This window comes from Dermacentor albipictus, chromosome 1, assembly GCF_038994185.2.
Source record: "Dermacentor albipictus isolate Rhodes 1998 colony chromosome 1, USDA_Dalb.pri_finalv2, whole genome shotgun sequence".
Taxonomy (NCBI): domain Eukaryota; kingdom Metazoa; phylum Arthropoda; class Arachnida; order Ixodida; family Ixodidae; genus Dermacentor; species Dermacentor albipictus.
Window position 1 is genome coordinate 498,678,417 of NC_091821.1, and position 20,972 is coordinate 498,699,388.

The 20,972-nt window shown below is 46.9% G+C and overlaps 1 protein-coding gene across 10 annotated transcripts in view; it reads right to left on the reverse strand.

Annotated features, from left to right (window-relative positions):
* The window catches only part of LOC135920355 (glycoprotein-N-acetylgalactosamine 3-beta-galactosyltransferase 1-like), a 147,608-nt gene that overhangs the window by 72,563 nt on the left and 54,073 nt on the right, over positions 1-20,972 (reverse strand). For all 10 annotated transcript variants that reach the window (XM_065454580.1, XM_065454586.1, XM_065454587.1 and 7 more), the window contains exon 2: positions 9,385-9,482. In XM_065454580.1, the coding sequence (XP_065310652.1) occupies positions 9,385-9,392 (8 nt within the window). In that variant the 5' untranslated portion in view covers positions 9,393-9,482. The remainder of the gene's footprint in view (positions 1-9,384; positions 9,483-20,972) is intronic.

Sequence of the window (20,972 nt, forward strand, 5' to 3'; positions counted from 1 at the left end):
CTTGACGATGATGATAAATACCTGGGCATTGTTCTACTATCTGATATGAAACGGAACAAACATCTGCCATACATATTTACTAAAGTATTTGCAGCAATTTGTTCGCTTAAACGCGCTTTAAAATTTGCCTCAACTGACAATATAAGATGCTAGCCTACACCCCGTTCGTTCGTTTGGTACTAGAATATGGCATTGCCCGTTGGTTCCCCCATACCAAACAATGCATAAGAAGCGTAGAAGGAATACAGAGGAAAGTCGTAAAATTCATTTATAAGTACAACCGCAATGATTGCTCCATAGAAGTCCTTACCGAAGCTTGCCTCCCGATCATTTTCCAGCGTGCTAAATTTCTACGCCTGAAGTTTTTATCCCACCTCCTTAATGAGGCCTACAAACTCAATAGCCGTGCATTTGTACCTTTCTCCGAAAAGCGAAACGCTACAACAACCTAAACATTTAATAAACATAGGTTACACACTGACTCATTCAGGCATTCACTCTTTCCAAAGACAGTCAGTGACTGGGTTCAATGCGACAATGAATTATAATATACTATGATTTGCTCACCTGACAATTTTCTCTTCATGCTTGACAAATAAGTCTATCAGTATTTATCGCGATTGTAAAGATCACCTACAATCGCCGCATATTGTTTGAATTGGTTTCGATGTACTTTTTGTTCTGCTTCTGTATTGTTATTTTTCATTAATTTTTACCGGCAGCTCCGGAAGGTCACACCCTCTTACTGTACTGCTCAACTATGTTTTGTTGTTAGCTGCAATATTAAAAGTGCATAACAGTTTGTCATTCATATGTTGATGCAATGTATTTTCCCATGCCCTGCAACAGCCTCTATACGGAGACTAGCAGTGTGCGTGAAGTAAATAAATAATGTGTTGCCCGCTCCTGGAACAGGCGAATGCCCACCAGAAACGCTGCTTTCTGCAGCTGACGGCAGGCGGCGACACAAGTTTATGCTTGTGCCGTCGCGGCAGCAGCTCGCATCCCCATAAGCGCAGAAAAATTGCATCTTTTTTATCTTAACAAGTAGGCAATTAACTGTATTGAAATTATGGGGTTTTACATGCCAAAACCACTTTCTGATTATGAGGCACGCCGTAGTGGAGGCCTCCGGAAATTTCGACCACCTGGGGTTCTTTAACGTGCACCTAAATTAAGTACACGGGTGTTTTCGCATTTCGCCCCCATCGAAATGCGGCCGCCGTGGCCGGGATTCGATCCCGCGACCTTGTGCTCAGCAAGGCAATTAAATGTGTCAAGTGTTATACTAAACAAAGTGCACGCCAAAATTCGATCATTCTGCAAACTCTGATGAAGAACAGTTAAGCGGTGAGCGCAAAATCTTTTTTCGAACACGCGCAGCGAAATATTCAGGACCCTGTGTGTGTTTCCCTATGGGCCGGTCGGCCAGCGCAATCCTGTTGTTGCAATGAACGCGTCTCGTTATGCCTATACGGAGGTCGGAATCGCAGAACGACCTCGCAGTGTGGACGCGCTATGCGCTCATAATTCAGGTGAGTTTAGGGAAAGCGAAAGCTCATTCCAATACCTCCTGGCGATTAGCGCGAGCGAGGACGTAGCCGTCACGATAATTCACGCTGAAGCGGGAGCCATGGGTGCCGCCACGTTGGACAACGCTATTTGTTTCGCGTGCGTAAGCATTGGAGACCTGTGCTCGCGCCGCGTTTCGACGAGTGCGGTCTGTCCTGCACCGTCTACGCATGCGTGAGGCGCGAGCTTTCACGCGCCGGCACGGGTGCGTGTAGTTTGGCTTTTAGAGCTGAACTCCAGACGGAGACATAACGCAAAGAGCCATCGCCTCTAGTTGTGCTTCCATCACTCGCATGGGGTCTCCTTGCTGTTTGCTACGGGCAACCGTATAGCCATCTATTTACCATAGTATGATCGACTACAGCGCACCTGCTTATGCATGCAAGGTGTGCTCCGGATCAAGTTGAGTCTCGTTTTAAACTTCGGAAAGGTGTTTCATTGCCATCGTATTCTGCGAAGCCGTGGCTCATATTGCCACATGTTCCTCGGCACGGGAAGCAAACTGGCAAGCGAAGGCATGACCCACGATGGTCGTCGCATATACGGAGCTCTGCAGTTGTACAGTGATCATCCGGGAGGTTGCAGTATTCCTATAACTGCTGTGGCGCCTCGTAATTGAGTGATTTCGGCGGGGCTCTGCCCTGCGCAGAAGTTTGTTCATTCGCACCTGAATTCTTTATTCTGACGAGGCTGATGTGAACTGCCCGACACGCTTTGATGTCGTTAAATACCACGGCACGTTAAATACCAGAAAATGCCAGAGCGTTGTCTCTAGCACTTTACTTTTTTCAAAAAAGCTATCACGCGAACCAGCACGTAGGAGTTGCCGATTTATTTATTTATTTATTTATTTATTTATTTATTTATTTATTTATTTATTTATTTATTTATTTATTTATTTATTTATTGATTGATTGATTGATTGATTGATTGATTGATTGATTGATTGATTGATTGATTGATTGATTGATTTTCTAAAGCAATACTTGGCCTTGCCACACTACCTATTTAGCGTTTCGAACAGCAATGGCTGGTTAAGGCACTCTCAAATCGCGGTACACGGCGTTTTTTGCGCCCCCCCCCCCTCTCCAGTTTCCGACTCTACACAAATTAACCAAGTTCAAGTTTGCAGTGTGACGCCAGCGGACACCCGTGAAAGCAAGAGACACAGTGCGCGAGCCATTGCTTTGGCAAAGTGGAAGCGAAACGGTGAACCGTCTTTCGACTCCAAATCGGCATTCTCTTGCATGCAGTCAATTTCCACCACGGCGAAGCCCCGAAGGCCTTTCTCCGACACCCGCGCTAGCACACCCGCGTGTCTGCTTCCTTAGGTGCAATCGCTCTGGGAAGCAGGAGGTTCGTCTTCGAAGTCTTCGGGCAAGGCCGGACCTAGTATCTGTCATCATGTCCTGGGGATCGGCATCAAAAAAGCCTGAAACGTGTCCTGTATCAACGGTTCCTGTGCCTGCGGCGGACGCTCATCTCCTGGCTTATGACTGCGCCATGGACCTAAAGATATCAGACACAAGCTGCGTTAGCGAGGCCGAACTCAAGCCTACCGCTCTCCATCCAGAGGACTATACACCCCATGGATAGCGGACAAGTTCGCAATGTTATTGGTACTGTACCTGTATCACAGAAAGCTACATGCATATACTTGATGTCTTTTCTCTAACTGCGCATGCAATGCAACATATCGACTGCTCAAAAATTACACATATGAGACATCCACAACCGATTATACAATGTTCTGGCGGACGCCCGGACATCACTGCGAATAACGCGAACAAATGGCACACTTCTGCTCGTCCCTTCTTCGAGTACGTGGCTTGCATTTAGGCTTTTATTTCTTACCGTCCACAAAAGATATGCCACTGCCCGAGCATACGTCTAACACAAACGTGCTTGCTCGTAAAGCTATATAACAGCACCACACTGCATCGGGCAAAAAAGAAACAATTAAAACGCAAAAAAAGACAACGGGACAGGACATAACGAAACAACTTGAAGACTAGAAGCCCAGCGCCCTTATTGTCCTGTGGTTTTTCGCGTATTCTAAGGTGTTTATTTTTCTTCTCTGAAAGTACTGGAAAAATCACAGCATACAGAAACCAAGAGAAGAACTTTTCATTATACTAGACTTGCTTCCGACGCGAGAGATGACGTCTGCCCCGTATGCACACCCAGAACTGCCTGGAGCTCGAAGTTGCGCACAATAAGGCGCTCTCCAGCTTGTGACGAGCTTTTCGCCTTAACGAACGCAGTGTCGGGGTCTGCAAGCTGCTCCAAGTCGTAAAGACGAGCAGCCAGCCCGTCTTCGTTCTCTCCCGACAAAATTAATTTTCAGAAGAGAACATCTCAAAGTCAGTTCAACTTCAAAACACGCTGGCTGTCGAGCAGCGCCTAGACGACAAAATAACCCGAAGCCCCGCCGCCATCACGTCTGCGCGCAGGCTGTGACAGCCGACGCTGCTGCCGTCTGCCTTTCCGCCTTGACCTACGAGGGGCCGCTGTTGAACTTAAGTGAGCTGGAACTCAGAAACAATATGATACCAATTAAGAGACCATCAAGATAAGAAAGCTTTAGTAATTGAACTAATTCTTTCATATACAACTGCTAAATCAATCATGGACAAATAATATTTTTCCAATGAGCGTCAAAAGTTGACACGGCCAAATCTAGCTAATGTGCGCGGACAGGAGACACCGCGATAAAACCGATTTTCTTCACCGCCTTTGAATGTAACTCGAAATTGAGGACTGCAGTTCAAACTCAGCATTGACAGTTTCCTAGTGCGCTCGCTAATTTCAGTTTGTGCGCCTGCATTACGAATACGTTATTTCAGCGAGCCGGTGGTCCGAACACTTCTGCTCACGCGTGTATACGCAAATGCTGAAGAAAGTGGACAGAGGGACCGCCGTCGCTGTTGTAAGAGTTGGCGTCGGTCATGTCAACAGGGGTCCCATCCCATCGCCCGACTCGTCCACGCTGAGGAAGTTGTTGCAGTTTATGCAAGTTTATACCTGCGCCGTCACGGCAGCAACTCGCATCCACATACGTGCAGGCAAATTGGCATTTCTTTCTTAATATAACGAAGCAAGTAACTGTACCAAGTAAAACGACGTAGGCTCAATAATGCGATCTTTATGCAAAATTTGAGCAAGAACAGTGCCGCAGTGAGCGCTAATACTTTTTTCGAACATACACAGCGAAATATGCAGGACCCTCTATATATATATATATATATATTTCCCTATAAACTTCGTCCTTCTGACTTCAAACGGCTTCGCGACCTTGGGAACTCACCATTTTAAACAAAGCACTTTAATATACATAATTAAATAAACACCACTGAAATTGTCCGAAGGCAGAATCGCCGAAAGATAAACGAAGTATAGCATGCCCGATATTGAAACCATTACGCTACGGACGCATGCGTCGACAAGCGGCATCAATTCTTCACAGGCAAGCGAGCGCGTTGAGACATTTCGATTTCGCATTACCGAGGCGCAGTTAAAACGCAGCATCTTGTGCGGCCAAGGAACGTGCGGATAACGCAGGCAACGGGAGAATTGCGTCTGCAACAACACTGGAGAAGCTTCTGAACAGGACGCGTTGGAGCGAAGGTGAGCGTGTCGACGGGCAAATTATGCGAGAGAAGAAAAAAGAAAGCACTAGAGCACTACACTTCTTTTTTCAATCACCAAACACAAGAGTGGCAGTGGAGATGAGTTTACTAGGGAGATCGTCATAGTGTTAACGATACTCTTTGCAGTTGCTGATCTCTCAAAATACGGCAGTCTTAGTTTCAAGAGTACCGATATAGGCTTCATTAGTAATGATTACAAAGAATGAAAACGACAGTTCCCCAGTGGGGAGTTTCTTCGCTTGGGACGGTCGTTACAACAGAAACGAGCCCCTCAGCTCCTTTGATTCTTCTCACTCAGTCAAACCATACAGGGCGTCCCATGCAGCTAACTTTAGCCAGCGCTAAAAAATATGCGAATTCCACCTAGCTGCAGAGAACCAAGGTAAGGTTTGCCATCGCTTGGAGATACTCAAATTATTTTCCTTGCGCCTAATTAGATAATTCTTAATTTTACAGTTTTATTTTGGAATTAGGTATTGCACGCATACGAAAAAATATATTGAATAGAATACAAAAACCATGCATTTAGCATAAAGCTACAGCCTGTTTTCGTTACACGGTAGCATCTATATTTGCATCTATGGATAAATCGCGCCCGCGTACTATGCGCGTTACAACACAAAAAGGAAGCAGTATGCATCCGAAGTCAGGTGTTCACTGTATTCTTTGATCCTGAGACTGACGCTCAATCGACTAACGCGCATGGGCCAAGCGGCATCCTTTATTGTGACGTGTCGCTTTTATGGATTGTGGCGGAATGGAATTAATGGAGCTTATTTTGTCTAGGAATGTTAGCATGCACCTTGACACCTCATGTTGTACGTAACTTTGGGCCCTATAACGTAAAGCTATTCCAATATGTTTTTATCCCAATCTCCTGACGTCAAATTTGCGCAACCACCGACGCAAACATTGGGCGGTGACCCACAGCGCTGACTCAACAGCCCAGTCAAGCGCTCTCTTAATTTATAGGAGGTCACTTTGCTTTCAAAACGAATAGCACTGCCTACATTGAGCGGTCTTTCGTTTGTGATTGGCTGCCAAGTGGCGAGGAGCAGGCTCATGTAGAGAGGGTTCCGATAGGGCCGAGCCAGCACAGCGAAAGAGGATAACCAGACAAGGAGGATAGCACCGGCGTCTGCGATTTGTCCGCTTTCCCTTGCTTAGCTTGCGGTGGCTGGTCGAAAATCGCGGCGGCGTGCAACGTAAGGTTCGGAATGTCGCTAAAACGGATCCTCAGCAAGGAAGTTGGCAGAGCGAGGTCGTAAACGTGCCGAAAGCGCTAGAAAGCGTTACACAGCCACGCAATAAGTTTTATTGTATATATACAAATAAACCCAAGCTCTCCGGCAGGTGCGAGTAGCCAGTGCCTGAGCGATCGACGGCAGCCATCTTCTATTCCTTTCGGAATGGGGCAGCCTGCTGCTATTCAGAAAAACATTCAGTTTTGTTCGGCATATTAATGCATCTTTAACGCGTACACGTCATTTTAACGTGGTGAGTTTTCGCGGTTTTGTGACGTCGCGTGACAGGCAGGCGAAGTGGGTGCAGCCCGAAACCTTTTGACGAATAGCAGATGGCTAATGGCGTAAAGGCATCGAATGAGAAATGACTACGAGTAATAAGAACAGCGCTAAACAACAGGACGAGTGAAGGGACACAGACAACCGCGCTGACTAACAGCGCTGCTGTCTGAGTCCCTTCACTCGTCCTGTTTAGCGCTGTTTCTTATTGCTCGTAGTCATGAACCAACCAGCCCAAATGCGCACTCTTCTAGAGAAATGACTATTTTGCTTTTGTTCAGTCCAATCGTGCATAATCAGTGCGTACACGCCATATCAGATGGAGAGCTATCGTGGTTTTCGTGACGTCGCGTGACAGACAGGCGAAGGGGGGATGGTCCAAAAAAGGTTTTGACCAATCGCGGAGGGTTGATTACAAAATTGGAATAGAAAAGCTTGGAATAGCTTCAGGTTATAGCGCCCTTTCTCTGCTTTTCTGTATAACGTATGTCGTAACTTTTGGCCGCATTTCTATTGGGTGTTCCAGACAAATGATAACCCCGGAAAATCTAGCAATCCGCGGCAAACATTCAAATATCAACCGAGGAGCTCCGCTGTGGCTTTTTCTAGTATTGTAACCTTTTGGTATTGTAACCCTTTGATTTGATAATGTACTCTCTCTTTTGCAGAACGGTCGCCTACTAGTCTTTTTTTTTTATTGAGATTTATCTAATATTACAATAAACTGACAGATGACGTCGCTTGTCGTCTATCAGTTGAGTCTTTCGTGGAAGCTGTGTCATTAAACTAAAGCATGTCAGTCGATGTGTGGCTCGCTGTTAAGTGTTTACTCTTGTGCATCCTTTCTTTTCGCTACTTTTTTCCCTTACCCGTGCGCACCCCTTATCCTTTATTTGCTCATGCGTTTTACTTAGTTGCGTATAATGAACACTTTGTATTCGGCTTTTTGCATTCACGCGCATTAATCAGTTGCTTCGTTCTTATTTCTTTTGTTTTGTTACAATATTTTGTGACACGTACTTCCATGCTTTAGCTTTCAAAAGGCAGTTGGCAGCATTAAGTAAATAAATAATAAATATTTTCATGCGAAAAACGGATAATCTTCACTAGATACGCGAAAGAACATCAAGTACGGGATCTAGCACTCAGCCACGCGATACTTTCAATATTTTTTTTCTAAACTTTGTTAACATGTTGAGGTTGCGTCACGCCAGACCATTTAACGCTGCTGATTTTTACTTACCTAACACCACATTTTCGAGGTAATGCCACATTTTGCCACATTGTTACTTTAGCGCAGATATGCGCCACAGCGACTACCTAATTTCGGGAAACGGCATCAACTGCCTTGGAAATGTTCTTAAGTAGCATGGAAGACAACAAAAATTAAATGCTTGTGGAGAGCAGAGCGTGCGGCAAACCGCGCATGGTATGCTGTACACACGCATAGAACTCATTACAGCATAGAAACGGCAGCGCAACATTGAATGCTGCTGTCTGTCATTTAAAAAAAGCAGGCAGGCTATATATATATATATATATATATATATATATATATATATATATATATATATATATATATATATATATATATTCCAATGCGCAACAACCACGGAACAAAGTACTTGCAAGGTAAACGCGCCGTACGCGCACGTGAGCACAGTGATGGCTAGCACAGAACTCGAGGTGTGATCCATGCTTCGTGTCAAGCGACGACTCTGGCCACTCCATCGCGCCGCGACTAGTGTACTAGAACATACCTGCTGTGCAAACCTTAAGACTCGCGAGCTTTTGAAAACACGAGTGCGGCAGTTCCATCGACCACCACGTAAAGCAGTTCTCAAGGACTGAGCACGCGCGCGGCACGGCAGTGGAGCCGTCCTGATGATGTCACGTGTAAGGGGACGTCACTCATACTTCTATGGCCAATACCTATATGTAGACATAGTTCTAACATGCAAACATTTTTCTGGGAGTAAAGTAGAATTATTACCGCAGACTCAGTTGCTCAAGTAAAGCTCTTGCTTGCCCTAGTTGGTTCGTGCTTGAATGAGTAAAGAGCAAGGCGCAATAGACCAGGACAGAAGACGTACACAAACGACAGGACCGGCGCCACTTACAACTAAGTTTATTTCCGCATGAAGCCCGCCTTGTGTAGGTGAACCAAGCCAATCACACAGGAAACATTAGAAGTAAAATACAGCAATCGATCGACCACTCGGGAATCATATCTGGCACAATAGATCAAATCAGCTCTATTGATGCAGAAATAAACTTAGTTGTGGGTGGCGCCGGTCCTGTCGTTTGTGGTCTTTTTCTGTCCTAGTCTATATTGCGCCTTGCTCTTTACTCATTCAGTGGCTCGGGACGAGCAGACACGCACGTAAGCAGCGGCGGGAAAGATAGACCTCAACACCCGACCTCATCGAGCAACCGACCTCACTCAACCTACACCTTGCGCATGAGGTTAACAGTGCTGACCTCACTCAACAGAATTTCAACCAATCGGCAACCTTACCTCACCTTCTGAGGTCAAGGTAACACTGAGGCTGAGGTCGACCTGGTGAGGTTGGAACTAGGCGAGGTTGCCCACCCCTGGTCGCAGCCCCTGAAAGCGCAAGAGCATGCCGGTGCCTTACCCGCCCATCGAACGGCGCAGTGCGGCAGCCTTCGGCCGTGTGCCGCCTGACGAACCCTGCCGCTGCTGGGGGCGCCGCCGCCGACGCGAAGTGTCCGCCTGCGTGCACATCGAGAATGGCGTCAGCACTGGGCCGCATGGCGACGGACTACGCCCTTCAGTAGTCAGTCCGCCCATGGGAAATCGCGTGCGCGTGCAAGAGAGAAAGAGAGAAAAACAAGGCGCGCAAGCAAACCAGGTGCCCCATTTACTACTCTCCACGGGGGAAAAGGGAATCGGGGATCGAAAGCAAAACAGGCAAACGCAAAATTAGAGAGATTTCACGGGTACAGTAAGTAGCCCACAGAGGGTGCCTGTAAGCGTTTTCTCGGATCCGTTGATTTAAAGAAAGTTACAAGAGCGCGCGTAGCGTACTGGGTTGATGACGTGGATGAGTCCACGCATCCTGCATCTTTTAAACACTGTAAATGTTCAACCATCCAGTCGGCTGAGCGAGAGCAGTGGCGCAAGAGGTGCTAGACGGTCTCCTCCATGTTGCAGCGGTTGCATACGGGGGAGCTAGCCACCTCAATGAGGAAAAAGTATGAGTTTGTGAAGGCTATGCCCCCATTGCAGTCTCTACGTCACGTGACAAACTGCACTATCGTGAATTCGGGGACTTCGGTGTACAGGAGCAAAAAATCTGGCGACGACAATTACTCCTGTAAGGTTCACGCCTATTCGTAAAGACCGGCGTCCAAAAGGAAATGTGCTCGGAAGCTATAGGGAAGGAAAAAAAAACCAACGTGAACGGCCACGGGCATCGTAGCAGCCTAACTTCTTAACGGACGCTTAAAATATGAGTGGCAGACATTTAAAAGATACAAAATAACAGAATAACAGAACGGAGAGCCAATCTAAAATGAACAAAAATCACTATTATATGTATGTATGTATGTATGTATGTATGTATGTATGTATGTATGTATGTATGTATGTATGTATGTATGTATGTATGTATGTATGTATGTATGTATGTATGTATGTATGTATGTATGTATGTATGTATGTATGTATGTATGTATGTATGTGTGTGTGTGTGTGTGTGTGCGTGCGTGCGTGCGTGCGTGCGTGCGTGCGTGCGTGTGCGTGTGTGTGTGTGTGTGTGTGTGTGAAAACACAATAAGAAAACAAAGAAACACAGGTAAACATAACTTCACAAGGATGGTGCCGATGATAATAATAACAATTTATTTAGTCCAACATACAAAAGCAAAAGCATGGCATCATCAATGTATAAAAAAGACAACACAAAGAAGGAGGTAGACATTCGGGCCCCCTATTCCAAATGCTTACTCGAAGAAACTTTCCAAATGAACAATTGTCCAAGCTGGCGACCGCTCCTACGGATGTCGCTGTCACCGAGAGCGGCGCGGCAGTTGTTCGCGAGAAGCGACTGCGAGCCCTAGCGGATGCGGCGGCAGATGAACAACTTCAACTTTTAACACTCGCGCAAACAGGATCGCGTGATGCGACAGACGCGTCACGCACGAAATAAACAGAGTGGCTGGCATGAACGCGAGGCCTTCCTCCTGCTGCAAGCAATTCTAGCGAGGAAGCGACGTTGAAACAAGTTGAATATCGTTTTACCGGCTACACACCACATCTTGGGGATACATCCGGTACACGTACACATGACGCTACACCTGTTTCATGATTGTGTACAAGAGGGTATCACGGCGCCACAACGGAATTTCATAGCAAAGCAATCGTCTCGCTTATCAAGATCCCGCTCTTTCGCACCGCGATGGTTATGACTGATGGGTTAATAACAGCCCCACTGCCTAGACTGGACGTATAAACGTTATTTCTTTGTTTTTGCTTCTCCTCTAGCCTCGTAAGACACCGCGTGCAACGGAGAGTACAAAGCGTCATCGTCCTCTTAGCCTGTGCTCCATGGTTGCAAGGTGTTGTTACTTGGTGCCAAACTTGCCTTCTTGGGCGATTTTTAAATAAATTTCTAGTACTACATGCTGCAGTTAACATCAATGTTCGGTGTAGTAGTAGTAGTACCACGAAACCAACAAATTATCGGAATAACAATACTTATTTGAACATATAAAATGCATACTAATATACTTGTGTATGTAAACATATAAATAACATTTCTGTAACAGTAATTAATGTCCTAATGTAATTAGGTAACCCACTTATATATACCACTGGATATTCTATAATTATAATCTTCATCTGGACAGGCGTCTTAGCGTGGACTGTGTTTTTGGATTTCAAGAAGGCCTTTGATACCGTGACGCACTGTTTACTCATTAAAAAAATGGCCTTTCACAATATCAGTCCTCAGGTGATATCATGGGCAAAAGATTACCTACGTTTACGTCAGCAGTATGCGATGGTGAATGGTACTCAGCATCAGAGGGTGCAAGTTGTGTCCGGTGTTCCGCAAGGCTCCGTGTTGGGGCCGCTTGCTGTACGTGAGCGACATTAGTGACGGAATGGTGACTCAAATGCGGTTATTTGCGGACGACTGCGTTCTCTATAAAGTAGTCACTTGTGACCGTGATGCTGAGATGTTTCAGGAAGACTTGAACAGAATCTCAGAGTGGTGCGTCAAGTGGAATATGAATTTGAATTTGTCTACAACTGTTCATATGAAATTTACAAGAAAGAAAAACCCTGATGTGCAACAATATGTTATTAGGAATGTAATGTTGGAACAGGTATTCGAATTTAAATATTTAGGTGTTTATTTTACTCCTGAACTAAATTGGCGCCATTACGTCGATTATGTCGCTGCTAAAGCATGCAAAATCCTGGGATTTCTTCGCCGAAATGCAAACACTTTTCCAAAGTCACGTCGGGAAACTTTGTACAAGACTTATGTCAGGTCGATTCTGGTATACGCGTGTATACGGTTTGGGACCCGTTTACTGATAGAGATAAAGATAAGTTGGAGCGGGTGCAGAACATCGGATCTCGCTTCGTATCTGGCACACGCGGGGCTCGGTACACTGCATCGCGTACGAAGGAACCACACAACTGGGAATTGCTCGACATGCGCCGAAAGAGGTTGAGTATGAAGTTTTTTCGTGCTATTTATTATTCAGCTGTTCGGGTTGATCGCGAAAAGTTTGTGCAAGAGCCTTTTTATAGATCCAACCGTGTTGACCATGATTTTAAGGTCCGTGAATTTGCGTCAAAAACTGAATTGTTTAGAATGTCTTTCTTTCCTAAAACCATTAGGGAATGGAATAAACTGCTGTGTGATGTTTTGAGGGTTGAATAAAATGATGCTTTCTTTTTGATGTTGTAGAATGTAGATGTGCATTGCTAAGGCCTTTCCTTTTTTTTTGTTCGTTTTTCCCCTTTTGTTATCCCTTTTAACACTGTCCGCTAGCAGAGGTGGCATATGTATGTACCCTCCCTTCCGCCTCCCACTGTAATCCCTTGGCGCTGTGGGTTCCTTGATAAATAAATAAATAAATAAATATGTATATAAAATCAACAGCCTATCTTCATGTCCAGAGCAGGGCGAAGGCCTTTCCTAGCGATCTCTAATTACCCGTCTCGCGCTTGCTGGTACCAACATGCACCTGCAAGTTTCCTACTTCGATTACCCAACTTCACTTTCTGCCGTCCTCGACTGCGCTTCCCTTCTCTTGGCACCCATTCTGTAAACGTAACGGTCCACCACTTATATAAACTACGCATTACATGACCTACTCAGCTCCTTTTGTTTTCTCTCTCTCTTAATGTCAGCTAGAATATCGGCTATACCCGTTTACACTCTGATCCACACCGCTCTCTTCCTGTCTCTTAACGTTACGCTTAACATTTTTGGTTTCATGGCTCCTTGCGCGGTATTTAACTTGTTCTCGAGCTTCTTTGTCAACCTTCAAGTTTCTGTCCCATATGTCAGCACGGGTAGAATGCAATGATTGCCCACTTTTCTTTTCAATGATAGTGGTAAGCTCCCAGTCAGCATCTGGCAATGCCCCCCGTATGCAGAGCAACGCATTTTTTATTCTTCTGTAAATGTGTTTCTAATGATCAGGGTAATCTGTGAGTAATTGACTTAGGTCAACGTATTCCTTCACAGACTCTAGAGGCTGACTGGCGATACCGAACTCTTGTTCCCTTGCTATTCATGATTATCTTTGTCTTCTGCACAATAATCTTCAGCCCCACTTCTACACTTTCTCTGTTAAAGTCCTCAACCATTTGTTGTAATGCGACCCCCAGTGTTGTTGAACAGGACACTGTGATCTGCAAACCGAAGATTGCCGAGATATTCGCCGTGGATCGTCACTCGTAAGCCTTCCCAGTTTAATAGCTCGAATACTTCTTCCAAGCCTGCACTGAATAGCATTGGAGAGAATGTGTCTCCTTGCCTGACCCCTTTCATAATAGGTAACTTTCTACTTGTAAAAAAAATTAAGTAGCTGTGGAAGCTTTGTAGATTCTATGTAATCATATCTCTATATAAACTATATATACCAACTAATCATATCCTCAAGTTTCAATGACAAAATGTATCAAAGATGCTTCGTGTCGATTTCTTTTTTCCGCACCATGTCAGCCATGCATGCGGAAATAACATTCAAGCAGCACGTGTCTCGACGCATAACTTGGTTGCCGGCGCGGTGTTGCTCGTCGATATCCCCAGGAACGCGGACGCCGGAAATGCGGGCACCCGTAGCATTGCGGGAGGTCCAACAGCCTTCGCAATGTGTGTCTGCACGTCGCCATCCGTGTTTTAGGGCGGCGAAAATTTCGTGTACGGAGCTGCTCATACCTGCTAATCGTAGCGCGATGCCGTTTTGATAACCACGTCGTGGTCTCATTTTGCCTACGGACACGCTCAAACACAGTCGACGCTTTAAAGGGTACCAGGGCGGCACGACATGCGGCCTGCGACTCAGGTCATAGATATCTATGGCGTGCTGGCGCTGTAATCAGAGCATGGCCACATTGTCACGTTGCCGTGACGGTGACGTACCAGACTTAGCATGACAGTCGGCAGCGAAAACTAACTTTTTGGGGGGCGAACTTGTGGCCATGAAAAAATAAGTAATAATCAAGCTCACCGATAGCCTCGAGCCTCAGAGTCGTCGATCGCCAAAATCTCACCTGCGGGTCAGACGCGTCGGCTACTAATACTTGACTCATCGAACATTCCAGGCTGGTGGCCACACTATTCGCGTAACGCATGCAATCTGATTACAAAATGTTCAGCGACCACTCAGACGACAGATAAAATCGGCTACAAGATTCGAGAATGTTCTAATACATGCAGGCGCGCCTTGCGCCGAGCGATAACGTATAGCATTTATTACCCGCGACAAGGGGCCACCGGAAGAAAGATAAACAAGTACACGTGTCAATATGATCAGAAAAACCACAGTTCTTTAACTAAACACAGAGTGCACGACATGATCTGTTGGCGGCGTCAGGCACATCAAAAAATGAAAGAGGATATAGTCAAGTACTTCGTCTAGGCGCAGCAAAGGATAGAGATCCTTTCGCTTGATCTTATTCAAACGACACTAACAGACGCAAAACCAGACGGAACCCTCTTTCTTTTACAGCGAAGCTGTGTTCTTCTAGCCCCCGTATGCATTCCCCGACCTTGCGTTTCCAAGAGGGGGTACCTGGGCGGCTTGCCTCCGTATTGGCGACAAGAATGGAGACGATACGATTGGACGGCGCCTGCGTTTGGGTATGCCCATGGGCTGCTCGGTGACTGAATAATGCCGCGAGTGAGCATGTCGGTCACCTGCTCGTCAATAACCCGCCTCTCTGTGGCCGAAAACCGGTAAGGTCGCTGCCGGAGAGAAGCATGAGAGCCAGTGTCAATGGTGTGGGAGACAGCTGTCGCTCAATCCGAAGTGGCAATCAAATGAAGCTGCGAACTGATGAAGAAGACGGAGGAGCTCGTCACGCTGCGCCAGAGTAAGGTTGCGGTCGATGGATGCGGTAAACGGGTGCGGTGAAGAACTCGAAGGCACGGGGTCTACAGCGACGATGTGAGCGGCAGATGGGTGCGTGATGAAAATTAAGTGCACCGGCTCAGCACGACCGAGGCACTCCTGGCCTCACAAATGAAGCGGCAGCGGCGTTGGGCTAGAAACACGCATCGATGGGGCACCAGCACGGAAATCAAACACAGCGAATGGCAGAGGAACCATTCGGGGACGGGCGAAGAGGTCAGACGGCATAAAAAGCCCACGGGGAGTCACACAGGGAGTCGCATGACAAGGGGAGGATCACATACGACTACGGAGATATGTCAGTGCCTTTTGTGACGGCAAGTTTGGCAGGAGGCTGCTCTTTAAACCACGTGTCACAAAGACGTAGGAAAGCGACCTTGGCGTGGGCGCATTCAATGACGACGCGATGGCTTGAAAGAAAAATCCCATCCTAAGATGACGTCGTGAGAACAAGAGGCGAGAAAAAGAGAGAGAGAGAGAGAGAGAGAGACAAAAGAAAAGGAAAGACAGGGAGGTTAGCCAGTGTAAATACCGGCTGGCTACCCTGTGCTGGGGAAAGGGGTAAAGGGAATAAAAGGAGAAAGAAGAGAGAAAAGAAACAAGAAAAATGCACACAGTAACGCGATGTTACCCGCAACAACAGTAAAAGGCGGTCGCACAATTCACATGTCCTTAAGAACTTGAGCAAAGCCCTTAAGGCGTTTAGTGCCGAAACCCGTCTGGACCAGTGTCCTAGAACTTTCTCTTCTGTGAAGGAGCGATTGTGCAGTTATTCGAGCGCGGTCACGAGCACTTTTCTTTGCACATTGTAACGCGGGCAGTCACAGAGGAGGTGCGCGATCGTCTCTTCGCAGCCGCAGGTGTCGCAAGCAGGGCTGCCGGCCACTCCAATGCGGAAGGAATAGGAGTTCGTGAATGCCACGCCGAGCCATAGGCGGCACAGAAGTGTTGCTTCCGCTCGTGGCAACCCTGGAGGAAGACTGAGTTGCAAACTTGGATCCGATCTGTGAAGACGTGTGTTCGTGAATTCACTGGTGTTCCGCAGAGAGCGTAAACTCGCGCGCGAGGGAGCGAACACTTGTGGCTGCATCTGTTCTTGACAGCGGTATGGGTACAATCTGGACACCATCATGGGCCGACCGGGCAGGGTCATCCGCACTGTCATTTCCCGAAATTCTGCAGAGACCCGGTATCCACCGGTAGATGATGTTGTGTCCCTTGTCGATTGCGTAATGGTGGAGTAGTCGGATGTCTGCGACTAATTGCACATTTGGTCCGTGGTTGAAAGGGGACGTCAGGCACTGGAGAGCTGCCTCCGAGTCACATAAGATGGACCATAAATGTGACGATTTCTGACCAATAAACTCCAGAGCAGCACGGATAGCTGCGAGTTCTGCAGCTGTCGATGATGTAACGTGAGACGTCTTGAATTTCATAGTGACAGATTGAGCGGGAAGTACCACTGCTCCAGCTGAACTTTCAGAGGAGACAGAACCGTCCGTGTAAACGTGGGTGCGTTCGTCGTGTTTTTTCTGAAGGAATGAAAGAACGGCTTGTATGAGGGCAAAACAATCAATAAGATAAAGTTACTTTTCAATAACGACTCGGGCTGTGCAGGCTCCTAATGGCTCAATGTGTTGCGTGCTATCTGTACGTAGCGAAATACCTGAAAGCGACGTCAGCACTTTCTGAAGTATGCGGCAAAGGCGGGCATGCATTACCGAAATTGCGGCTCCTGCGTCTACGAGGGCTAATGTCTGTACTCCTTCAACGATCACATCAATCACGTTTCGACGGGAAATCGGAGGCCTTAAAGATGTCGCAAGGCACGAAGATGTCACCTGCGAAAGTGCGGTGAATATTTTGCTGGGGCCGAGTGGTAGGACAACGCCTCACATGCGAAATTGAGCGCCAGAGAGGGGAAGGTTGTCGACGACTGGCGAAAGCAGATTCGACCGATGGGCTCGCAGAACCGAAAGGCGTATGCGGTGAAGTACGGCGTTGAAATTCTCTTGGGGGGTAGTTGAAAGTTAGTTGCCAGAAGCAAGAAGTAGCTGGCATCCGGCGCCGACAAAATCGCGCCACGTGGCCAGCACTTCCGCAGGAATAACAATTTGGCCAGTTTTCGGGTGTGCGCCATGTGTTCTGCGAGCTAGTATACTGTGGCACTAAGCGGGCGGGAGACGGTGGTGTCCGCGTTGGTGCACGAAACACGGCACGGGTCGGGGTTGCGGGCATCACAGCGACCTACGCAAAGCTCAGCAGCAGGAGTGTTGTGAAAGGCATGGGGAATGCACTCAGAGACTTGTTCCTGGATGACGTGCTACAGCGTGGCCGTAACCGAAGAAGATGGCGTCTCTTGTATCAGAGACACCAATGGAAGTTGGCGGGCCACCTCTTGCCGAACAAACTGCTTAATCTGCGCCATCATTCAGTAGCCATCGGCGGCCACGGTCAAGCCAGAGAGAGAGCCTATACGAGTGAATCACGCGTGGCGAGCCGTTGCTTGCGCAACTCATAATAGCTCTGGCAGAGATTTACTACTTCACATACAGTGCTGGGGTTCTTTGCCAACAGCATCTGAAGGGCATCGTCGTCAACCCCCTTTAAGATATGCCTGATCTCGTCGCTTTTTGCCACTGTCGCATCGACACGCTTGCAGAGATCCATGACATCTTCGATATAACTTATGAATGTCTCACCGCTCTGCTGCGCTCGTTCTCGCAAGCGTTGCTATAGGTGCGAAGCTTGCAGACTGGCTGAAGCCCACCCGAACACCTCTGTGAAGTTAGTCTTGCACTCCGCCCGAGACAATAAGGTCGGATTCAAAGTTCTGGTACCGCAAGTTGGTAACGTCGCTCAGATAGAATATGACGTCGTTTAGTTCCGTAGCCTCGTCACACTTGTTGTGGTTGGTCACCCTTTTAGAGAAGGTGAGCCAGTCTTCCAGGTCACGGTCTCCCATCCAGCTGAAAATGGCAGAGTCGCGCTGTCGCTATGCGCCCGAGCAGGCCACGGCAGAGATCGCGGCCGTTGGACGCGGTGACAGGTCTTCCGCCATGACGGGACTGCATGCCAGAGCCCTGCTTCGAAGTTCCAGGTTTACACGCGCATCCAGCACCTACGCCAAATGTGACGAGGTTTGTTGTAGTCGTCCAGCGACAGCCAGACACACAGCGGCAGCAACGATCGCTCAGCTGGACGGGCAAATTGACCGCGCGACCCACGACGGCGACGAAACTCTCCACGTGCCGTTCTTCTTCCTCACAGAGCGAAGGACCTCTTGCGACTAAATTAAGTTGTTTCCTCTCTTGCAGAGAGTAGGTAAGAAAGGCACATATGCATCGAACGTACTCGCCAAGCTACCAACGCTATAATGCCACATTTTTTCCCACGATGTTCATAGTGGAATCCAACATGCTCTTTCGGAATAAGTTTTAATTGGATGATCTCGGACGCGTTAGCGCCTGCGAGCGGATGCATTTCAATTCAATTCAATTTTGATTTTTCTTGGCGAGGAAGCTTTCTGAACTAAAAGCCGCTTTTTTGCAGCTTGGCTAGGTCGAGAAACCCATACACATAGCAGCACGACATTCTCGGGCAAAGAATACACAATCACAAATGCCCAAACAAAAGCCGTATAGCCAGAAAGAAGTTAACAAAGTAAAGAGTTACGTAAAAGAACATACATATCATATTACACAGAGACTCATCTTATACATCCTTAAATGCACGATGTACATAATACGCAAAGAACAAAGAAACTATCGCACCATATTTAGTAAACTGTAATATATCAAGGAAAGTCAGGTCACTTAAAATGCAAGCAATGGAAGAACGGCAAACATGTTACGCCCTCAAATTCACAAAATACCGGAGCAGCCTGTTCTTTGCGAATCGCATCGCGTCCTTACGCCCGTTCAAAATAAAATTGGTATTATGTTGTAGCGGCTGAAATTTGTAATTTGTTGAAAAGGTAGGGAATTAAGCATGTTGCTTTCTTACGCATGCACAGTTTACTGCCTTCTTGTGTTAAGTTCGGAATCGAAGCTGGGAATTGCACAAATTCGCCTAGTTGAACAATAAAACGTTCGCATAATACGAAAATGGTATACGTGTTCTACTTTTGCAATTCTGCGTTTGCAGAAAATGTCTCGCGTCGGAGCCATGTAGTCGAAGTTTTCAAAGTGACTAAATGTTTTCTGTAAAGTGAAAATTTTCAGATGGCTTTGTGGTAGCCGCCCATATGACGCTACAATAATTTAAGTGTGACGCAAAAAGTGCGTGATAGATTTGTCGTTTAATTTGAGGCGGAACAATGTCTCGGCACCGTGATAACGCTGCAGCATAGCTGCAGACAGTTTTTAACGCGAAAGCGTTAAGCTCCCGTGTCGCATAAAATCAGGCGTCGGAGGTCGCTTCGGCAGAAAGAAATTCGAACCACGCGTACCCAACCACGCAGGCCCTCCATGTGGCGCGAGGAAGTTATTGAACTAATCGAATTTCCCAAGGTAAAATACGTAGAAAATCGTAAAGTACGACCTACAATTGACCTAAAGACACGATAGCGTCGGATTGTAATTTGAATATACGAGAGAACATTATTCTGGTACGCGGAAAATCAAACACAAAGCCCCTTGTAACGCGATAGCGTTTTGCAGCTGCCATTTCAGGTCTGACCTAGCAGTAGCGGCGCGGCCCCCTCGGTTCCTTGCACGCCATCGAAAATATAGCCACAAAGCTCGCCTTCGCGCATAGCATTCGCCGCCAGCGTTTCCCGGTAAGCGTTACGGTCCCATAAGCTGCAGTTGCAACCACGGTTTGCTCAGTGGCTATGGTGTTGGGCTGCTGAGCACGAGGTCGTGGGATCGAATCCCGGCCACGGCGGCTGCATTTCGATGGGGACGAAATGCGAAAACACCCGTGTACTTAGATTTAGGTGCTGTTAAAGAACCCCAGGTGGAGTCCTCCACTACGGCGTGCCTCATAATCAAAAAGTGGTTTCGCCATGTAAAAGCCCATAATTTATTTCTATTTTTTAAGCCGCAGTTCTAGGGAAGCACGAGAAGCACTCGGGGATCATTGGATGCTGTCGCATTCCACTCATAAAGGCGAAGCTTAAGCGTCGTCCAAATGTTTTCGCCATGATTATCTACGTGCGCGTTCCTAGAGCGTTGAAAGTGTGACACCTGGCACTTCATGTCGTTCGACAGTGTTTATTGTTTGCCCATTGTACGAAATACTGTCTTCAAGCACAAAATGTCTTTTTTTTTCTGACACGAAAAAAAACGATAGCTTTGCTTTAGCTAAAAAAAACATTCTTGAGTCTGCTTGACTGCGCCCAAAAGCTGAGATTACCCAGCGCAAAGCAACATCTTTTTACTAATTCATTCACATCGGCACCAGAAAAAAGGACAGTTCAGTCATATCAGCATACATTATAAAGTAAGCAGTTGTATTAACATTCAGATAAGCGTTAAAAAAGTATCGGTTCTAACACGCTCCTTTGGGGCGCGCCTCCGACTAAAGAAAGCACACGTTACTGCTCCTTACCTGAGCACACGCACTGGCATCTGTTCATAAAGTAACACATTTACAAGTT